This window comes from Epinephelus lanceolatus, chromosome 12 (assembly GCF_041903045.1).
Source record: "Epinephelus lanceolatus isolate andai-2023 chromosome 12, ASM4190304v1, whole genome shotgun sequence".
Lineage (NCBI taxonomy): Eukaryota > Metazoa > Chordata > Actinopteri > Perciformes > Serranidae > Epinephelus > Epinephelus lanceolatus.
The window spans coordinates 12,660,355-12,682,336 of record NC_135745.1 but is presented as its reverse complement, the minus strand read 5'-3'; the positions used below and the strand labels follow the sequence as shown (position 1 = coordinate 12,682,336).

Genomic DNA, 21,982 nt, shown 5'->3' with positions numbered 1-21,982 from the left:
CTGATGTATAAAACACACAAAACAGAACAACGTAACTGCCAGTCATTGGCCCTGAAAACTGTCAATCAGTGGCCCTAACCCAGATAAAAACAGTTATTGTAATTTATTACACTTATACTGCAATACCCAAAGCCCGACTAATTGTTAGGTTTTCAGGAAATTCTAGGACAAACAATAGCTGTGCTAAACAGGTGTATTTTTGACAGTGGGTTTTGAAAGGGCTTCCTGAGGCCAAGTGACGAGCACACAAGCGGGAAAATCCCAAAAACGGAAGAAAGGAAGTCTTTCCACCTCAAAACCCCACCCATGTTCATCCTCCACCGAACCAAAATTGAAAAGTCAGAGCTCGCTGCAGACAATTAAAAGTGATGTTACCATGGAAACAGCCAGCAGAGAATCACCAACAGGCGGGGGTGAATAGAGGGGTGCGGGATTCAAAGGAAACGCCCCATAAGGGAGATTCAAGCTTGACGGAAAGAGAGAAAGAGAGAAAGAGAGAGAGAGAGAGAGAGAGAGATCAAGAGTCAGACAGAGAGAGACAAAAGAGAGAACCTGATGATGATGAGGAGGGAGATGGATGGTGAGAATAAGAACAAGACATACAGAGAGGGAAAAACAAACTGATGGAGTCAGACCGTATCCACACCAAGCTACAGATGAAAAGGGTCCACGCTAATATTTTCAGATTGGTTTCGACCTCGATCTTCGCTGAAAAGCTTAAACCTGGGAACCTTTTCACTGAATTTGCAACATGTAAGCCACAATATGCACCATGAGATTTATTTCTCTGCCATTAATTTGGATGTGTTACGCTCATCAGCAACAAACAACCATACATCAACAGGTGCAGCCCAGTTGCCAGAAGAAAATGTTGACATCACATGTTTCTGCAATCCACGAATAGGTTACTTTAGCATTCATATGTATCATATAAATGCTTCCAAAGTGACGTAGTATATAAGCCAACTTTGTCATTGGGAGGTGGAGGGGATAACGGCCAATTTCCATCAGATGCATGTTGGTTGCGTCTGCGCTCCGGCATGGCAGCGGAGCCGATAGGATTCCATTCTAGTCAATGTGTGTGTTTCCACCAGCTGCGGCTGTGCTGCGTTCCGGCTCCGTGTCAGCTCCGGCACTCCAGAGCCCTCTGCAACAGATACGCAGGACTTCTATTTTTGCCGGACGCCGGAGCACAACACAGCAATTCAGCACAGAGCAGATCGTGCGGGGCAGGAAGTCGTGCACAGAAACACAATAAAACATCCGGTTAATTTTCAAAATAAAATACATAGTGTTCACGGCGGATCATATTTCCCTGCACTACACCTTAAAAACTACATAATGGGCAGAGGCAGGCCTGAAGTCAACAGGTCAGAGGTTTTCAGACGTCATTTCACCCCGTGAACACCATGGACGAGGAGATATTAATCATGGCAGTGCATCGAGATGTCTTCTGGCGGAGCTGCACCGCACCGCACAGCAAACGCAGCCGGTGGGTACTGACGGACGGCGGAGCACGCAGCGGATAACCAGCGCTGCCGTTCCGCAACAGACACGCATCCAGTGGAAATCCGGTGTAAGGAATGGCTCGTCACCTAGACGAGATACACCAAGCGTGCCAAGCTGCGGATCCCTGCGGACCTCTGTTCGAGACCACCGAACAACAAAACCAGTTGCGATTTAGCGAGTCATTGTTGTGCTTCCAGCAGCTTTTTAGGCTCCAAACAGGGTTTTTTGGCACAAAGTGGCACAAAAAACGGTGGTTTTTACCAAGACATGGCTGCTTTTCCTGCTGGGATTGTGCCCCCCCCCCCCAAAACCATATATTTTAAGCCAAAACATGATCTTTTCCTAACCATTACCAAGTGTTTTTGTGCCTACACATAAGCACACGTAGCGTTCTGCTACATAATAATGAGCAAATGTAATGTATCCATGGTCTGGAAAAACGTAAGATCCCAACATTTTATTCTGGTGATTGGGCTGACAGGTGAGAAGCCTTTAGGTCTGGATGACCTACGAATGACAGTTATTTATAAAACCTTAACTATCTGCATTTGAGGAATACTCACAAATGACTTTGTAAAACAGGTCCCCGATCTCCATTATCACCTCCTCTGGCTTAAACACCCAAGCTCAGTTACATTTAATTCTGTCTCTGTCGTCAAACAACTACACAAGCAAAAAAGAGCCTCTTGATCAAGGGTCGTAAATGCTACCTGTTTACCTTGCAAACAGTGCAGCACTCACTGGAATCAGGGAATCAAGTAATTTGATGCTCATATCACACAACAAACTCATCATATAGACACAGGATGTAGTCTGCAGTGGTATCATCTATTTTTCACATTCATTCCACTCTCAGATTTGTCCAGTCTGGAAACCAAGGACAAAACTGAGAGGACAAACGTGCTTTTTCTTAGTGTGGATGTATCCTCAGAGCAGCCTTCAGAAATCATCAAGAGAGACAGACAGAGGGACAGACAGAAGGACATCATACAGGGTGGGAGAGAGAAAGATAAAAGTGACTGAGAGAGGAAGGGAGTCATGGCGAGAGAAGGGGGTGGAGGTGGGAGGAGATCGGAGGCAGTCAAGCAAACCATGAGCAAGCAAAAAGGCGAGAGGTCATCTCAGGTCACCGGGCACAGCGAGGAGAGAGAAAGAGGATAGTGATGAAGGGGGGGGGGGGGGAGAAAGGGAGGAGAGGATGGGGGTAAAAAGAGGAGTAAAAGGGTAGGAACGGGGGGTCCATGAGGCCCCTTGGTTGCAGAGTCACAGTCTCCAATGATCACTTTTGTGACTATGCAACTGGGCTTATATTACTAGCTGCAACATCACAAAAATGACACTGGCAACCGCTAGTTAGCTGGTAAAACAGGAGGAAAAGGACAGAGAGGATTTATGAGCAATGCTTCGGCTCAGTCAGTCAGTCAGTTGTGAGTGAGGTTAAAAAAAAAACAAAAAAAAACATGCCAACAGGAGCATAAAGAAGGAGAGATCGGCTGACATCCTCAAACCATCGAGGTGGAAAAAAAGGAAGCACCAAAAAAAAAAAAAAAGAGAGGGGAGGTTGTTATTGTACCATATCCACAGTAATAAAAGTGAAAAATATCTCCCTGTGCGCTTTCTTCATTGTGTTCTGACCCCGCCGCCCTGTGAGTAAAAGCAATATTTCCTAACTGATGGTGGGTGGTGACGCCTACCAGACCCTTTTATAATAGCTGTGACCACAAGCACTCACTCTTGATATCTCACCTAATTGATGTGCGCCAGCAGCATGGCAACACCGGGCCTATATATAAAACCGAGTTGGGGTCTATCGCTCGAGAAAATCCACAGTGAATCAGAGAAAAGGGGCCGGGGCGGCTCCCACCTAATAGGCAATACAGTATATCAGTTTAAAAGAGGTCGAAGGAGGGGAGGTGGCTATAAAGGCGCCGGAGATAAAGGATCACTCCGGCAGAGTTCCCTCAATGCATCCTGAATTACACTGTTATCGACTGGAAAATGCCCAGGATGTTTGAGGATATATAGATATTTCTCTGCCTACATCTCAGGGTCACGAGTTAAAACTCCTGGAGAAGTGAAAGGTTTGAAGTTATTACGCTGTGAGCGAGACACAAAGGCCACTCAAAGCCTTTGTGGTTTAGGGGGGGAAGGAAACAATTCCAGGACCTTCTTTTTGACCCTTCTTTACTTTCTTTTTGTTCCAAAAAAACCCCAAAAATGTCCAAAATAACTGTGTCTACAACCATCACTTATAGACTACCATGTGGCCTTGCCAGTCTTTCAACTGAAAGGCATGAAAAGATGTTGACTGGGGTGCATTTCAGGACTTCAATGTTGGAGCTTACACTTGTGGTGCCACTCTCCTGTCTCGTATTCTTCTATTTTAGCTTTTGACTTCTTGCTACTTCCAGATTGACCTTCAACAACCTTCAGAGAAACTTGCATTGACTTCTTGCAAAATGAGGAGTGAATACATAGAAGAAACTCAAGGAACCACAAGTCATATACAAAGGCTGCCAAACCCACAAGAATCACTGTTGGGTTAATGAACGCGACACCTTTCATAACAGGAGATACAATACAGATAGGAGATCAGTGAGAAGTGAAAAACGTGCAGAACATTTTCTCATTTTGGTCAAGAAAGCTACTAAGCAGCTACTATCACATGGTTCATATGTCCTTCTTATGTCTATCCACAAGTGGACTTCCTTACAAATAAAAGCTGGTTTTGTTCAACCAAAGCAAAGACAAAGTGAGGTAAGAGACTCTTTCGAGAAAAAGACTGAAATGATTTTTTTTGAAAACATCACACAGAGTGCTCCTTGTGCTTTGAAAATCAATCTTGTTATCAGTGTATTTTTTCTCCAAAGGCCTCATTCAAAAGGACTGACAAAAGTTTCCTTAAGCCTTCTCAAACCTTAATGCTTTCACCATCAACATTAAAAGCAGGCTTTATGTACTTCAGTTGAATAGAAGTTCCAAGAAACTCTTTAAGTAAAATCCTAAGAAGTCTTTATCATTTGGCCAGCACAGGAAAATATGCTTCAAACCACTCTAAGTAGCACCTAACCAATCAAGCACACTTGCCCACAATGTAGAGGCCTTAATAAATAGCCAGTGATGGTGCCTCTGGCTTTCTTTGTGTATTGCATGTGTTCAGACCAAAATCGAAGCGAATGTTTTGTGCAGCATGATTACATACAAAGTCAATGCAGAGAGATGACCAGATGCAAAGTTGCGCCGGACCAGGCAAAAATCCGCATCTGTGTCCGTAAGTGTCAAGCAAAAATAAAATTTGTTTGAATTTATGTATTGAAATTAGGCAACACGGTGGTGCAGTCGTTATCACTGTCACCTCACAGTTTGAACCCGCTGGCTGAATGGGGCCCTTCTGTATGGACTTTGCATGTTCTCACTGTGTCAGCATGGATTTACTTCAAGTTTTCTGGATTCCTCCCACAGTCCAAAGACATGCAGGTTAGGTTAACTGGTGACTTTCATTTGCCCGAAGGTGTGACTGTAAGTGTGAATAGTTGTCTGACTCTATGTGTCAGTGTTCCCCGCCTCCCGCCCAATGACAGCTGAGAAAGGCTCCAGCTCCCAGGCGACCCTGAATAAGATAAGTGGTTACAGATAATGAATGAATAATAAATGTGTCGCCAAAGCCTATCAGTGTTGAGACATCACAGAGAATCAGAAATGGAGGACCAACTTAATTGTCGCTGTCTGTGGACACCCAGAGCTCTACAGCTCAATGACAGCACCATACAGAAACAGAACAAAAAAAGAAGAGGGATTAGAGAAAAGTCAGCGAAGCCGTAGGACTACATGGTAAGTTCTGAAAATATGTATTGTTACTTGTGTGAGCTATTTGTTGAGATGCCTCATGGCAAAAGGCTCTGAGTTATTTAAATTGGGCTTTTATTGTGAAAGGTAAAAAGCAGAAGGAGTGAAATGGTAAAGGGCCTCTGTAAAACATTTGCAAATAGTAAAGAGGGTTACTGTCTTGGTTTATGCTGGTTCAGAACACAGAGGCATTTTGCTAAGAGGCAACTCAACAAAAGAGCTTACACTTGATTGTTGTACTTTACTATGAAACAAGTTAGCACTTACAATTGTGTTGGTTGCCTTCCCCAGTTACTTAGCAAAACTGCAAAAATTTGCTTTGTATTTGGTGTGAACACACCTCAAGAACATAAGTGGCAGTATTTGCAGTGGGAAGCCAGTGAGGGATCATAGTCTTGTTGCACTAGCAAGTCCTACTGGTTGGTTTCTTGGTGCATGCCAACAGATGAGTTGAGATACCAGTGACAACAACACAAGGCCAGTGGACGAAAAAAGGAGGAAAATCCTCCCTCTAAAACAGCTCAGTGATCTCAAGAAGTAACTGTGTGGAAAAAAAAAAAAGTCTGAGTTTAGCTTGAAATTTTTTTTACATTTTTTTCTTTTGAAGGAGTTCCCTACCTGCGGAAGTCGAGGAGCGTCCGGCTGGTCTCCGGGACGGTCTGGTTGAGCCAGGTCAGGAAGTGGAACTGAGTGACGGTTCGTGTCTCATTGGTCTGCATGTTCTTTAGGTAGAAGCTACGAACCAGGAAATCGTCGCACCAGATGTGTTCGGATACCAAGTTCACCTGCAGGGGAACACAAATGTACAATGAATTCACATGTATACGGCACCAACAAGACTCAGTAAAGTCATGAAATCAATGACAGCAAACACTGTCCATCGAGTTTTATTTGCCATCATGTTTATGCCTTAAATCGACTGACACTTAAATCAACTTATCGTCATGAAGTCAAGTTTGCACAATAATCATTCTTCAAAGTTGGTGAAAAACATTGCCTGCAATATGTGACTGGAATCCACCAATCAACACATGTATGAGACACGAGATTAATTCAATTAGAATCCCTGAAATGCCATGTGATTTAAAATGTGCCATAGCGTCAATGGCCAGTGACATAAAGTTGCAGTTTACCCTTCAGACAGTCGGTTCTGCTCATGCTGAGTCATTTTACCTCGTAGATGTGATACAGGTTGGATCCCTCGTCGGGCCAGTAGTGGTAGCACTGCTTCACCCCACTCTCGACGAGAGGTGTCAGCATAACAATGACCACGCAGCCGTTCTCCCATACCATCTGCAAACAAAACACACACTCAGTAAGACTCAGCACAGAGTCAGAAGCAAACATCGCCATATTGAACTGCCTTTCACTCTTTGAAGGCCTCTTCCTTTTGAAGCCTGGTTGGTATGTATCAGTAGAGAGAGTGAACACGCCTGCTTATTAATTAAATAATAATATGTTTTATTTCAGCATTCACAAACTGCATTACAGTGCTTTTTCATTGACTCTGCTCAGCTCAATGCTTGTCATCTCACTACTATCTATGATAGAGTAACCTACACTCATACATTTTTAAAAGACTTGCAGACAGTTTCTCAAAAGTACAGATGATCTATTTTTTTCAACCAGGGACTTCTGTTACCTAATGTTCATTAAAAAGTCCCAAAGTTTGTTTAAATGTCAAAGCCATTTCCTAAGAGTCACGCTCATGAAGCCAGGGAGAGCTCGATTTTGGAACAAGATCTCATACGAAGCTGTCAACACTCCACGAAATCTGCTAACAGGAACACTGACATGTGTCCTCACTCACCCACTCGCTTTGATACTGGTCCATAATCAGTTTAAAGTTTGTGCTATCTATCAGTTTGGAAGGGTAGATGTGTCTGTTTTGGGGGTGGGGTGAAAATGAAATCTTAATTTAAAACCAAACACTTCAAGATTTGTTTACTGCGTCTCAAACTTTGGTAAGAAACTACGAGCAAGTCAAGCGTTGTGGCACCAAAAGTAATTGCTGTCGGGGCTGTTCCCTCCCCCAGCTGGGTCGTTCCACAGTGAGACTCGGCACACGGTCGTATTTTTCCTGCTGGCAGTCATATTCTCACAGCCGGAGGGTGGGCTGGCTCTGGAGATCCATTCGACTCTGATCAGAGGTAACAGTCAGCCGTTAATGGAAGCCATAAAACAATACCGCTCCCACATCATTGCGCTAGATAATCAAGATGGCCACACCTGCCGTTCGGTCAGCAGCGATGCCACACCTTGCCGGAGATTTACCCGACGTTAATTGCGGCGGGTTTTGAATTACTGCACCTCTACACACACACTCCGCTCAGCCCCCACTGCTTCTCTGATTGGTCTCATGGATCTAAAGATATGACGGTGCACTTTTTTGAGAAATGGTGTTAATTCGCTTTAGCTGACAGGGTGAGAACTCGCCGGTGCTGGGACGACAAGTTCCCTCTCTTAAAACTTGCGGTTTGTTAAAATGCAAATTTAATTTAAACTGTTATTTATCCTGGAAAAAGTTAACTGCACACCATGCTCTTTTCTAAGATTTGCAGTGCTTTAACATCACATAGGTCCATGTATTAACATCTGTAAGTTAGACACTGTGGAATATGTCCCTTCAGTAGCTTGCTCGAGGGCACCTCAGCACAATTCTGATGGGGAACATGTTGTTATGTGATGTATGTGGTCTAATAACCTTGGCAGCTACTGATTCAGGAGCCTGATAAGACACAGTAATGCTGGTTACGTTAACTGGGCCACAACACAACAGCACAGAGAGGATACTTAATGGACCTGAGAGAATATATGCAGCAGGTCTCGTCTGAGAATTTTAGACAAAATCTTTAAATTGTCTTTTCAGCTGTGGGCTAAGACCTGCTTACTGGATACTGACTTTTAGAGACACACATTTACAAAGTTATCTCTACATTAGAGGTAAGTATTATTCTTTTTGAAAGACTTCAAGGGCACTGAAAAGGCCTGCTGAGTGATTTCAGGTCAGCTAAACTTTAGACCCTGTACACTTGACATATGTTTAGAGATACATTTCATTTATTAGTTTCCTATACATCTGTCATGTCAAAAAATAATTACATAAATAAAAGTATTTCTAAAAATATGAACCTGAGATGAAGTAGAGAAACGCAGCAAGGAGTTTCAGAAGAGAGGAAATGGTCGCAGTGAAAAGTAGTGGAGATAAAGAGGAAGAGAAAGAGCCCGGAGGTCAGTGGACAAAAGGTGGCGGGAGAGAAAAGGAGCAGGTCTTTCTTTTCAAACTGAGGGAGGGGGAAGAGAAGGAGAGGGGGGGAAAGGTTGGAGTAGGGCAAGAAGAAAAAGAGTCTACAACACACACATACACACAGCAACCAACCTCTTTCTGAAAGAGGGGTGATGTCCAACACTGGGAAGGGATTAGTGGGGAGAGGGGGAGGGAAGTGGTGGTGTAATCGGGTTAAAGTTCATTCTCTCATCCCCCTGAGGAACTTCCACACCCCACCACCACCATCGCCACCCCTCCTCCACATTCCACCAACAACCCACGTTTCTGTCCAACTCAATTAAGTCCCAAATTTAACTTCTGTCCTCACCGCAATTAAAGCAGTTTATGTATTTGTTTTCTCTTGAGGAAGTGATGAAGTACTAGCATAAATGAACCATAAAGTTTTACTATTGCTGAGCGGTATTCACACACCTTATCGCACCTTCCACGCATCTTGGATCTTTTGAAACTTATACTTGAAGGAAAATTGGGCATTATTTAATTTTAATAAACCTTTATTTATACAGAACAGGTTGACTGAGCATAAAAAACTCTGTAACAGTTCAAAGGAAGAACAGAAACAATCATTTTGCAGTGATAATGGAGGCTGTAACACCTTTAAGTTTGTGGTGTGATCACAATTTTATAGGTTCTCTCTGCACCAGCAGCTGAAGTAAGTGCGACATATTTGCATCGTATAACAGCTAGAGCAGTCGTTATTTTTGGAGCCATAACAGTGAACGATCAGTCGGTAGAGAAAACACAAAATATATAACCTGACTGGCATCTAGTAAGAAGTTCCTCTTAGCTGTAGTGCTATTTATTAATCTAGATTGTTTTGGTGTGATTTGCGGAGTGTTGGAGATATCGGCTGTAGAGATGTCTGTCTTCTCTCCAATATCATGTAACCAGATGGCACTTGGCTAGACTCACAAGTCAGTCTTTAGACGCTTTGCTGAACTAAAGACTGATGACTTTCTCCCTGATTTTGTGTTTAGATGGGCGGATACAATTTCAGAGTTTGAAAAAATTCCCTACGTTGCGGAACCAATAGTAAATCTGCAGGGCGGTCCTTCGGTGGCTCACTGAACTCTTGTGCTCGTAAACACAGTCCGACTAGAAACACGTGTAGCGGTACAAAATGGCTCAGCCGCGCTCGCAGAAAACGGCGTCAAAGTTAGTGGATGTTTGTCGCGTTTGCGGCGACACATTCTCGCCAACTAAAAGAAACAAACATAATCTTTTACAAGGCCATGACTCATCCGTCCGGCCGGACTATAGAGGGAATCGCCTTGTAAACAACAAGGCGATTCCCTCTATAGTCCGGGTAGAAAACCAGCAGAGCTTTTAGCTACATATATATATATATATATATATATATATATATATGTATACATATCACATTTTTCACATCACTGTATCACCGTTTAGACTAATCCGATGTTTGTAAAGTCTATAAACACAATGATTGAACAAACATTACTATTTCTGTGTGCACGTTTAGCTGGGCTAACCGTTAGCTGTTAGCCCTGTTAGCCGTTAGCGGGGTCTGTAATAGGTAATAACTCATTAAACGGTCCATGAAAAAAATATCTTTTCCAGCGGATATCTTAGTTACAACATGACTGAGCTAGCAAAGCAGTTTTGTGTTGCTATGTGTGGTATTTATTCAGTTTTGGGAAATCACAATGTCTAGAAAGCATCAGTGGCTGCAGCTGACAGGGACAGCTAACAGCAGCAGCAAAGCTAACATCAGGACGTCATCTGTTAAAAGCCTCCCGTTGTCGGATACAACGTGAAACTACTCCAGTTAGCTCAATCATGTTGTAACTAAGACATCCGCTGGAAAAAATATTTTCTTCACGGATGAGCACACGTTTGATAAAACGGAGTTTAATCTCTCGGCATCCATTTTCAAGCTCTCTGTGTGTTTGTTTCCTTGCGGACGAGAAAAGGGGGAGTGCACATTTCCAAGGAGGCGTGTCCTTTTCAAAAATGAAAGAGGCGTTGCTTTGTTGCTGGCCGTTTTCGCCGGTGTGTTAAACACACTTTAGAAAGGAGTGTCCCCAGACTATCAGAAGGCGGAGATCTCTGATTGTCTGGTGGCGAGACTAGCACTTGGCTTGTGAAGCTCAAAGCCCCAGAAACGTGCATTTGAAAAACTCAACAGCAATATCTCTTTCAAGAAATCATGACCCGGTTACTGAAGATAATCCACAGACCTTGTTGTGAATAGTTTCATGTACGAAACTACAACCACCAACCATGTCACTGTGGAGAAGGTAGAGTGCATCTACTCATGGACGAAAAATTTGTGCTCATGGAAGCGAGGTATAAACAGCAATTATGTCCTCCTTGGCTGAGCTGTGAAATTAGATGTAGTAGATGCACACTTCCTTCTGCATGATGATGCGGTTGATGGGTGTGGTTTGGTAGAAAGAAAACCCATATGAAACTGCTCACAACAAGGTCTGTGGATTATGTTGAGTAACCAGGTCATGATTTCTGACAAGGGACACAGCTGCTGAGTTTTTCAAACGTATTTTTGGCACAAGCCGATCACCATCTAGTTCCATCATATTAGAGAGCGGGCAGATATCTCCAACAGTCAGCAACTCACACCAAAACAAAGTGTACTACAGGTAAGACAAAAATATGTATTTTTGATTCTAAGGTAAACTGTCCCATTAAATGGGTGGTACAGTGGTTAGCCCTGTCACTTCACAGTCGGTCGTGTCAGCCCCCATGACTGACAGGCGATCTGTCCGGGGTGTTGCCCAGCACCTCCCTGACCCTCAATGATAACTGGGTATAGCTAATGGATGGATAATGGATGGACATTTCAAATGAGCTGTCCTTTATATTTCACTCAAGTTGATTAGCAGCGGCAGCAGCTAAGCAGAGAATCTACACAAGCCTGAGATTTGTCTCTTTCCAGCCTGCGTGGTAACCAGCACAACTGGGAATGCTGCAGGGACAGAACTTGTTTGACAAGGGGACCTTTCCTTCCAACGTACACACAGACACACACTCCTTCTACGCCATGAGTGGCCAGAATAACTTATCGATCCCCTGGTCTTAGATTCAAACCCAATCCAACATTTGGGACAGCGGGAAAAGTGTTTGCCGTCCCTTGCATTAACAATGTGTCCCACTGTAGGCCACTGTGTGTATGTATGTGTGTGTGTGTGTGTGTGTGTGTGTAATGGTGGTTGCAGACAGGTTGCCGGGCAGTGAGCACAATGGTGAAGGAGAGATTAACAGCGACATTCACAGAACAAGCTGGTCTCCCGTGTGGCTCGCTGCACTAATAAAAATCGGCTAACTCTTGTTTAAGAGAGGAGAATGTATTGATTTTTGTTTGTGAGTGTGTGTGTGTGTGTGTGTCTGTGTGTGTCTGTGTGTGTGTGCGCATGCATTTTTACCTGCCAGAAATCAGCCACAGTGGAGGGCAGAGGGCCTTGAGTAGCAATGTAGGCTGGGTTCCTGGGATCATGATCCATCTGAGGGTAGAGAAAAAAAGAACAGAGGGAGAAGAGATTATGTAAGGTTATAAATGCTGATTGTAAACTGAAGTTAGTCCTCTACATCACCCCGTGTCAGTTTTGTTCAACATTGACTTTACTTGGATGGCCATTAGGATCGAGACAGTCCTGGACAAAATGACAGCACAGTTTCCAAAGAATTAAATAAGTATTTCACTGCTGGAAAGATGGTCTTTTTATAAAACTGGGCTGTCTATGCAGTAGAATGATGCAAATACTTTTTAAATTGGTGCTACATGACCAGAGAAAACAGAGAAAAAAATGGTGGCATTTGCTACAACTAAAACCTACAACTACCTGAATGCACAGTGCTGCACCAAATCAACAAACGCCCCCCATTGGTGGGTGACGTAATGGTAGCTAGACTGTTTTGTCACCGGAAATAATATGACATTTTTATATTGCAGGAAACAGTAGGGTGCCCCCTCCCTTTTCACAAATTCTCCTATTACAACTAAACAGTGCACTAAAATGTTTTTAAAGACAATCTAGGCAAGAAATGTGCAATACGGTAACAGAATCTTGGTTTATATTTGATCAGTGCTGCTTAGTTTTACAGTTTGATCTGTCTTGTTCTGATTTTCAGAGAAAGGGGTGGGGCTCTGTCTCAGTCCACTTCTATACTCTTTGAGTTCTTGGTGGCAGGCACATGAAAATGCGGATATACAATCTGTAGTTTGAGCAACAGCCCTAGAGCCAGTTAGCCAGCTGGGAGATAAGCAGGGAGATCTGGGCGCTGGTAATATGGAGGGAGGTTTACCTGAAAGTATCCCTCTAAAAGCACAGAAAATACAGGAACAAAACAAAAACCAAGATAAAGAAGTCAGAAGAAGTTGGCCAAACACTGGCCCTAACCCAGAATATCAAATGAAGTGTTAGCAACTTGAAGTTTCAAATCATCGTACAGGATAAGAGATTTTGATTCCAATATTATATAAGTCCATCCCAGGAAAGGAGGAAGACAACTTTTTAAGCGCTGCTCCACTTGAACTTACTTCAACCTTGTCAAGTGAATTAATTTAAGTTAAAATTTCACAGTGAAAGCACAAGGTTGTGACCATGTAAAATTTTAAGTTACTGCAGCTTTGAGGAGTTAACAGAAAGGAAAACTATAAGTTGGACAACCTCAAAGGCAAAACTTTAGAAATTAGGTTACTTCAAAATTTAATCAAAAATATGAGTTATCTAAACATTTAAATTTTTCAGCAAAAACTTTCTTTTCAAAGTCGAGTTATGGGGAATACATCAACTATAAGCACTAGAAAAGTAGGCTGCATGTTGAGCTTTATGAAAACTTAAAATACAATGAGAAGTGAGAGGGCAACAAACCAATAATAGCCTCATAAATAAAAGTATACCAATGAAATAATCTCTGAGTGGTCAAGGAGGGCCACTTCACCTCGGCATAGAGCAGCACGGAGATGATTTAGTGCTCTGCAGCCTGTTAAAAACCTCAGTGCATCATGATATACAGTAAATGCAACACACTGGCACAAGCCTACAGCACTTCATTGCTTTTGTCCTTGTCTGTTTCCAGAAACCCTTTGTATGACCTCCAGGAGTTCCTGCTGTGTCTCATTCTCTTTATAAAAAAACCAACTTGCATTATCACAATGTATAAGTTTCCTGGTTTGTACCATTATTTCTTGTTCATAGCTGAAAGCTTCTTAGTGAGAGTTTTCAGTAACTTCTTCCTTAACTTGTTGGAAATTACAGACGGATGGCGTAGGCGTTGAGAGCAAACGACAGGAGACTAACGTGAGGAGAATTTGCGAGGAAGTGAGTGACACCCCTGCCTATTACCATGCAAATTGTACGGTAAATGTAATAATTGGGAAGACCAATTTAGCTGGAAGCAATTACAGAGGGAAGACAGATAATTTCTGGGGCTTTTCCTGCACACAAAATTGTCTTTAATGGTCCTCTGTTCTCTTTATGAATGCCAAACAATAATGCACTTCTAATGAACTTAAAATGCAGTGACTTAGAGAGAGAAAAGGTGACATGGTACCCAGGGAGTGCTCATTAAAACATCCACAGCCAGGATTGCATCATAGTAAAGAAATAGCTGGAGGCAGAGGTGCACTATTAAGACAACTGAAGGTGGTTAGCCAGAAGGTTACATCTACAGTTTTCAACAAAAAGAAATGCTACTGCTACAGCCGGCCCTTTACTGTTTCACCATGACAATGCCCCATTGCACAAAGCCAGGCCTGTACAGAGCCTTGACCTCACAGCCACATCATATCTTATTCCCAGGATGTCAAATAAGGCAGCTTGGTCAGTGGCTGTTGGCATCTGATTCTGATACACAAGGCGCCCTTTGGCGTCTTTATCAGACGTAGTGGGCTTTCAGCTAACTCCTATGTAAGCCCATCCATGGAAATGATGTAGTATAAAGAGTGAGGAAGTGTAAGTAGGGTGAAAGGAGTGGTGGTTGTGGATGGGTCAAACAAACACAGGACATTCACCAAGGAGACCCGTGTTCGTGTGCCGTGTTAGGTTAGTTATTTTGACCCAAACTATTTTCTTTTTTCTAAACCTTATCACGTAGCTTTGTTGCCGAAATCTAAAGAGGTTTTGGTGATGAGTCCTACGTGTCCTGTGAACATGGACGTTTATTTTGAAAATAAATTTTGTGTGTGGCCGAATGGGAGTAAATCTCTGAAGCAAACTTCCAAATCCTGATGGAAAACAATCATAGGGGTGTAAAGTACATGTGTCTGTGTATTTTGTTTGGCATGAGGTCATCATGGGACTAATCAAAATTTGACCTGCACATGACCAACGACATGACTGAAATACAAAATGTCCCTTGTCCACCCCAGAGTATTAAGGCCTAAGAAATAAAGGAATGTCGACCTGGAAAGAATTTGAAACAATTTGAAAAAATGGTCTCATCTGATCCACAGTGGTAAGGTCTAGGAAATTAAAAGAGAAAGACCAGGAAGGACAGAGGAGGAGAAACAAATTGACTTTGATGAACCAAGAAAGACAACAAAGAGAAAGGAAACAGAAAAGAAAAAGAGTTGTTAAAGTGAAAAGCTGGTGAGAGACAAGGGTGGAAAACAAGGAGAAAAGATACACGAGACAAAGAGGAAATCGCGGAGACACTATTAAGATAAAAAGATGAGGAAAAGACACCCTGTCTCCTTTTCAATCTTTGTGGACACACAATGCTTCCTGACATCTCAAGGTGTCTCCAGAATTAACCCCGTTAATGACACACACAGGACAGACAGACAGACAGACAGACACACACACACACACACTCCTTAATAAGGGACAAAAATGGAAGGAAAGTGACAAAAGCAATTATCCCTGTTATTGTTTTTTTGTCTTTTCTTCAGAAGGAACGGAGGAGTCAAATTTTGTGTGTGTGTGTGTGTGTGTGTGTGTGTGTGTGTGCATGCGTGATCACCATCACTGTGTCCGATCTGTCTAACGAAGTTTAATGATGAGGCAGACTGCAACTACAGTCTGACACCTCAGTGGGGGTGATAGTGACAGTGTGTGTGTGCGTGTGTGTGTGTGTGTGTGTGTGTGTGTGTGTCTGTGACTGCTGACAGATTGGCACTGGTAAACTGCTAGCTGTCAACTACATCAATTAGTTTTAGCAATTAGGAAATAAAATACCTTCCTTTGTTTTCTGTTCTTTTCAGGAGAGACAAAATTATCTCCTTTCAGGTACCAGGTACACAGTGAGGTCTGTGAATTACCCAGAGTAACAAGGATAGGTTCTGGGAAATGAATTTCCTGTTCTGATGTTCAAATATTTTCACAAACTGCCGTTAAAGTGGGGCGGAGGCAGATGTCTTAGCAGCAGAGATATGAAAATCTCTAAATACTATTCAGGAGGAAGTGAGAAAATGTTTTTTTATTTGAGTGATCCTTTAAGACAGGAGCTCTTCCTTAAGGTAAAATAATGCAAAGGGCCACCAAATAATTTTCGTAACGTCCATATTTTGGTTGAATGTTTCAGGTTTTTCCACCCTTTTCAAATTTATTGTTTAATATTTGCCGTCATGTTAAACTCCGCTTTAGCAAATGTGGTATCTAATATCAAATATCTTTAATGATCTTGAAACTTTCTGTAGCATGAGGTGCAAATAGCACGTTCTTGATCCTAAATGTCAAATTAGGTTATATATCAGTGCAATCCAGAATGACTCATGAGTTTTTTCTCACTCCCAGTCAAAGTCTGATTGGGTTTACGTAATTACTAAAGGTTAGGGAGAGATCAAATTAATTGTTAGAAAATACCAACAGAAGTCACTGGTGTCAAAGTCACAGGCACCTGACTGTAAGATGTTACCTGCAAGGAAAACTTAAAGGAGCTACATACGACATTTGGAACATTAATATAGCAGCAGACTATTTGCAATGTAAAGATATAGTGAAGAATGTGTGTGTATCGTAATCTGAGTTTCTCTGTTTGTTGTTGTGGCAGCCGGTCAGGCAGTGGTGTGTATTTTAGTGCATGTGAGCCCATGTGTGTAGCACTATTGCTGATGCTAGCACCTTTAGCTGCTAGCATCTTTAGTTGCTAACTGCCCACTCAGCTCCCTCCACATTGAGAGCCATGTGCAGACAATCCCGGCTCAGACTCTGAATCATAGATATACTCAGAATGTTCCACACAGCTCCTTTAAATAAGAGTAATTCAAAGGAGACCGCACATATTGTTTTCCTTTTTCAAGTGCCTTTAAAAAGTGACATGTTTTGCAGTTTAATTGTTTTACAGTTGGATCCCTTAAGTTAATTTCATTCGAATTAGCAACATTAGCAATGAAGTTTCATTAAGACATCCTAATGATTTTTTTTATTTAGAATTCAGTTTGGTGCTATTAAAAACAGTGGACACAATATGACTTGCAGTCTTTTCTATTTTCTTCAGTGACTCTTTTAAATCCTTAATCAAAAAAAGTCAATTTAACTGTCAATAAAAGCTGTGAGGCTGATTTAACCTCGGTGCTATCAGCACAGGACACGCATCAGAATGAGTAGACGCCTGCGTGATGGTGTGTATGCATGATTGAGTGGTACCTGAATGATTGATTAAGTCTTAGGGTGTGTGTGTATGTGACTGAGGGTGTGAGGAAACTTTTGAGTCTGTTCTGACTTATTGTGAGTGTGCTTAAGGAGAAAGTAAATAATTTATTGTGTTTGTGAGTAAGTTAATGCAACTGACTAACTTCTGTGTGTGGAACTTGAGGGAAAAACATGTTATTTTACTAGTATATAGGAAGTGTGCTTCACTTCAGTTTTCTATTTTACTACCCAATGAAATGATTAGAAAGTTGGGACACTCGCAGTAACTCTGGTTAATGTTGTATCTAAAACTTTTATGGTAATAATTTATTTTATCATAATAACTGTGAACGTGAATAATATCTTTTGATGCAGTCATGTGGTGTGGGGATGATTAGAAAAATTAGTTAATGACTGGTAACACCCCTTTAAGGTGACTCGGAAAGTCAATACATGACTTGCTGACTCTGATGTCATATACACAGAAACATGGCAGATAAAAGTAGATGTTTGGTTGATGGTAAGAAAAAACAACACTTTATATTAATTCACATATTACATGTCAGTTCTTTACTTTCACGTAATTTGTAATATTGTAGTAGGCATTAACCATTAGCTGCTAAAAAATATTACGGTTGGTCTGAAACTTTTGTCAAATATCACCCAAGTACCAGGCAAATTTAGTTTTTGAGAAAATATTATACAAGAACCAGAGCATAGTAGATAGAGAACAAACAAAAAGACACTTATGAATCCTCCATGTTGGGAGTTGGATGTAAAGCTGATGACCTCACCCCATAGAACAAACAACCATCATCTAAAACACCCGCCCTAGCTCGCTGGCCGGTTCAGTCTCCAGCTGCTGTTCTCCATTAAATCCCAGAGGGTGCTTTCCATATAAATATCTAATGAGAAACTGAGCATGTAGCATTTAGGATGGCTTTGCAAGGCTTTAATTATGTACTTTAGCTAATTCATGTTACCCTTGCTTTAGCTAGCACAGACAACAACATCTGGTTGATTAAATGACAACTGCTCATCTGCTGATTCTTTTGATTTTTTTTACCTAGCACACAGCTGTACTGCCTTAAAAGCCTCAGCCTAATGGGAGCAAAGTGGCTCTTGCTTTGTTCAGTCTCCCAAAAATGTTGCTTATCGACATCTGTGTGTGTGAGACTTTGATGCTGTATAAGTCATGTCTACACAAAACTACAAATCACACTGTTTAAGTCTTATACAGGTTACTGGTATACAGCACCTGATTGAGGTCTAAGGAAGAACAGCAACTCACAGGGGAATGCAAGAAGTCATTCAGGGTACATTGAGACATTAAGTTGTTTATTAATGATGTAGGGGATAGAAAACAAATGGCCATCTAATCATAGAAAGTAAAATCAAGGTTTCTGAACCAAAGCAGGACTTAGCAGAAAGCCTGAAAGGTGTCAGATTCATTAGTTTATGTCTGTTACATACAATTTTAAAGACTCAGAATTACTTATATGGCATTGCAAATGTCATGTTTATCTGCAGAGTAAGATCAGCAGATTACCACCTGTTAGATCAGGCGATTGTTGTGGCAAGGATTGTAGTCTTTAATGTGCAGCTTCCATTCCTGACATTTGATCATTTTAATGCTTTTGTAGGTTTACGGTTCGTATGATATCTTAGAGTGAGTTCCCTACGAATGACATAACCCATTTCATGTAAAGTTATGTAGGCCTACTTAACATAAAGTTACGTAGGTAAGGTTTAGGAAAAGAAACATGGTGGTTATGGACCTTAAAAAACCCTCAAAGTTTACTTGGTTTACATAATTCAGGTCAGCAGCCTCCTGGGGTAAAAGTCCTGTGATGTTTGACCCATCCACCAACCCAACCTGCCTCCTTACACAAACTTCTGGTCTTTATATTATTTCCTTCTTCCACCAGTGCAGTGGTCATGAGTTCACTGCCTTCACAATTACACAAATTACTGGCTCAGGATTATATACGAATTGTGGTGCTTTACTTTCCTTGGTGTAACTAGGAACAATGCATGAGTACAGCCTGATCATTTTGTCGTTTGTCCTTGATATGGATAAAAAGTGTGGGATTGCATCATTTTCAGGAGAAACATTGAAGTTATTTTGCGTTGTGATGTTTTAAAAAAAAATGTAAATAATGTTCTGACTTAAAATGTATAAATGGATGTCAGTAGAACGAACAAGTCTCTCAATTGTGACAACAGGGAACTAGTTAGTTAATTAAATGCTTGCCTATAACATTGGTATAGTATACTATATAATAATAATACAGTAAAAGAGCATAATTTGGCCGAGCATCAGAAACATTTACTGCTAATTTTTGCAACAAGATCCCATACATCTTAGATTTGCTTTTCTTCCTTACGTCAAAGCGTGGGCGAGGGGAAAACAAATTGTCAGCAGAGGAGGTTCCTTAAATAACCTCAGTGTGTACCATACGTGAACATACATTCATTCTTTAATGTGTGTGTGTGTGTGTGTGGGAGGGGGAGAGGGTATGTATGCATGATGTTCATGTTTGAGTGTGTACTTTTACATGTCTGTGTGGGCATCTGCACTCTATGTTCTGTCATCTGTGTGTGTATGTATAAAATGTGAGTGTAGATGAGTATGCATGCTTGTGTGTGTGCAAGTGAGTGTGTACATTTCAGTGTGTGTGTCTGTTTGCCTCAAAGTGTGTTTTTAAGTATATGTGTGTGTGTGTGTGTGTGTTTCGTTATGCATGCGTGGGTACATGTGTTGCAGCTGTTTTTACATTTGTGGCATTTGACAAGGCTGCTCCTTTGTTCCTGTATAGTTTTGATTCCTTCTAACTCTCATCTCTCTCTCTCTCTCTTTCTCTCTCTCTCTCTCTCTCTCTCTCTCTCTCTCTCACACACACACTCACACTCACACTCACACACACACACACACACACACACACACAAGCACACACTCAGCCACTTCTTGGTGTGACGCCCAGATTTGAAATGCATAGCGTTTCTGTTGCTTTTAATGGAATACCACTGTATCTGCCTCGGGGGAAACGTAAACCTACTATTCCAACACTGGTTTCCAAATTGATACACTCACTTACTGAATTCACATGGCTCTTTCTTCCCCCTTCTCGTTCCTACAGGCTGTTTTGCTGCTTAAATCTGCACCGCGCCAAGGAACGGCCTCGGCAAGTCGAGCGCACCGTAACAGTAAACACAAACTAGTGTCAAATTAGCATAACCCAAGGTCAAAAACAATCATTTCCCAAGACCCCACAGATCAATTTTGTTTTCACAAACGAGAAGCGAGCCGAGAGCCGTGCGCATGTCCTTTCCCACGCCTTCCCCGAGCGAATACTCGCCCTGGGTGTTTGCTGTAAAACAATCATTAATATTCATGGTGCAGAACATACACACTAGCGTGGGGCTGCCGCTGAAGCTAAGCAAGCGTTGCATCAAAATTTATATTGTACAACGGTAGGCTGCCTTTGTTCCCGTGAAGCCCCGTGGGGACTGTGGGAGCCTGGCATAGCGGCGGTGTGAAGCACAGAGTTAGAATGCAGAGGAGGTACTCACGATCGGGCTGGCATTGATGTAATCAGAGTTGCCTTGGCTGTTCTCCACCTTCAAGGTGATTCTGGAGTGATCATCTGGAACACAAATGGAAGAATTCAGCGCATTTTGTCTTAGGAATGCAAGTGCTGCTCAGTGGCCATATTACATGCATTGCAATTAGCTTTTTGCTTATCTGTTGAATGTACAGGACTCCCACTGTAGCCTTGACGTAAATTTCCACAAGCAGCTAAGTAAGACTGTTTCCATGACCTAAAGAGTTTATTCCCTTTGGTATGTCAAGGTTGTTTTCAGCTCAGAATAGAACGAGTTTCATTTCAGGACTTAAAAACCACCAAGTGACTTGTTTGAGAAATCCCCTGATGTTCTTTGATTTTCCTCAGAGAACTGATCAACTGATCCACGACTTTTAGAAGGCACCTCTAACAATTCCAACCAAACTGCCGGAAAAAATGTTGGCATTGTACATTTCTGCAAACCACGGACATGTTAAATTTGCACATTATGCAGTGGATACATACTTAATGCACAAAACCACTTGGGAATGGTTGGGAATAGTTCACGTTTTGGCTTAAATACCCAGTTTTGGGGGGCACAATCCCCAGTGGAAAAGCAGCAATGTTTCTGTAAAAAAAACAAGTGCTTTTCCTGACAATGTCCCTGCTGGAAAAGTCGCTATAGGCTGCCAGAAAACACCCATCTTTGGTACGTAAAAAGTGAATCGAAATATAGCAATGAATTGTTATATCATAAAGAGTTTTGTTCTTTGATGTTGGTCTCAAACAGTGGTCTTCAGCTTGGCAGCCATCTTTTCTAGGTGACACACCACCCTCCATCCCCTCCACCTCCCAGTGACAGTCAGCTCATATACTATGTCACTTTATAAACGTTGATATGACAAGGTTGAAACATGCAAATAAAACATGTTTGTGGTTTGCCAAAACGTACAATGCCAACATTTTCTTCTGGCGACTGAGCCACTAATTTTAACACCTGGCAGTCATCCAGGATGAACTACTTCACCAATGGAGAAAACTAGATGGTTTGAGATGGCAGAGAGGGTTAAATTCTGAAACTCTGTGTCTTTACAAACTGATGTTTTTTTTGCTATGCTTTAACTGACAGGATTAAATTCAAAATCTAACTTTTCAAAATACCAAAACTGCCACTGGACTCCCACTGTGCTCTTTTTTAGCATAATTTGATGTCACAG

General features: G+C 41.8%; 1 protein-coding gene across 2 annotated transcripts in view; it reads right to left on the bottom strand.

Annotated features, from left to right (window-relative positions):
• LOC117272151 (receptor-type tyrosine-protein phosphatase N2-like) overlaps positions 1-21,982 on the bottom strand; it is a 315,897-nt gene that overhangs the window by 24,174 nt on the left and 269,741 nt on the right. For both annotated transcript variants that reach the window (XM_078172961.1, XM_078172962.1), the window contains exons 16-19: positions 20,773-20,846; positions 12,049-12,126; positions 6,529-6,648; positions 5,974-6,140 (exon numbers count right to left, since the gene is read on the bottom strand). In XM_078172961.1, coding sequence (XP_078029087.1) covers positions 5,974-6,140; positions 6,529-6,648; positions 12,049-12,126; positions 20,773-20,846 — 439 coding nt within the window. The remainder of the gene's footprint in view (positions 1-5,973; positions 6,141-6,528; positions 6,649-12,048; positions 12,127-20,772; positions 20,847-21,982) is intronic.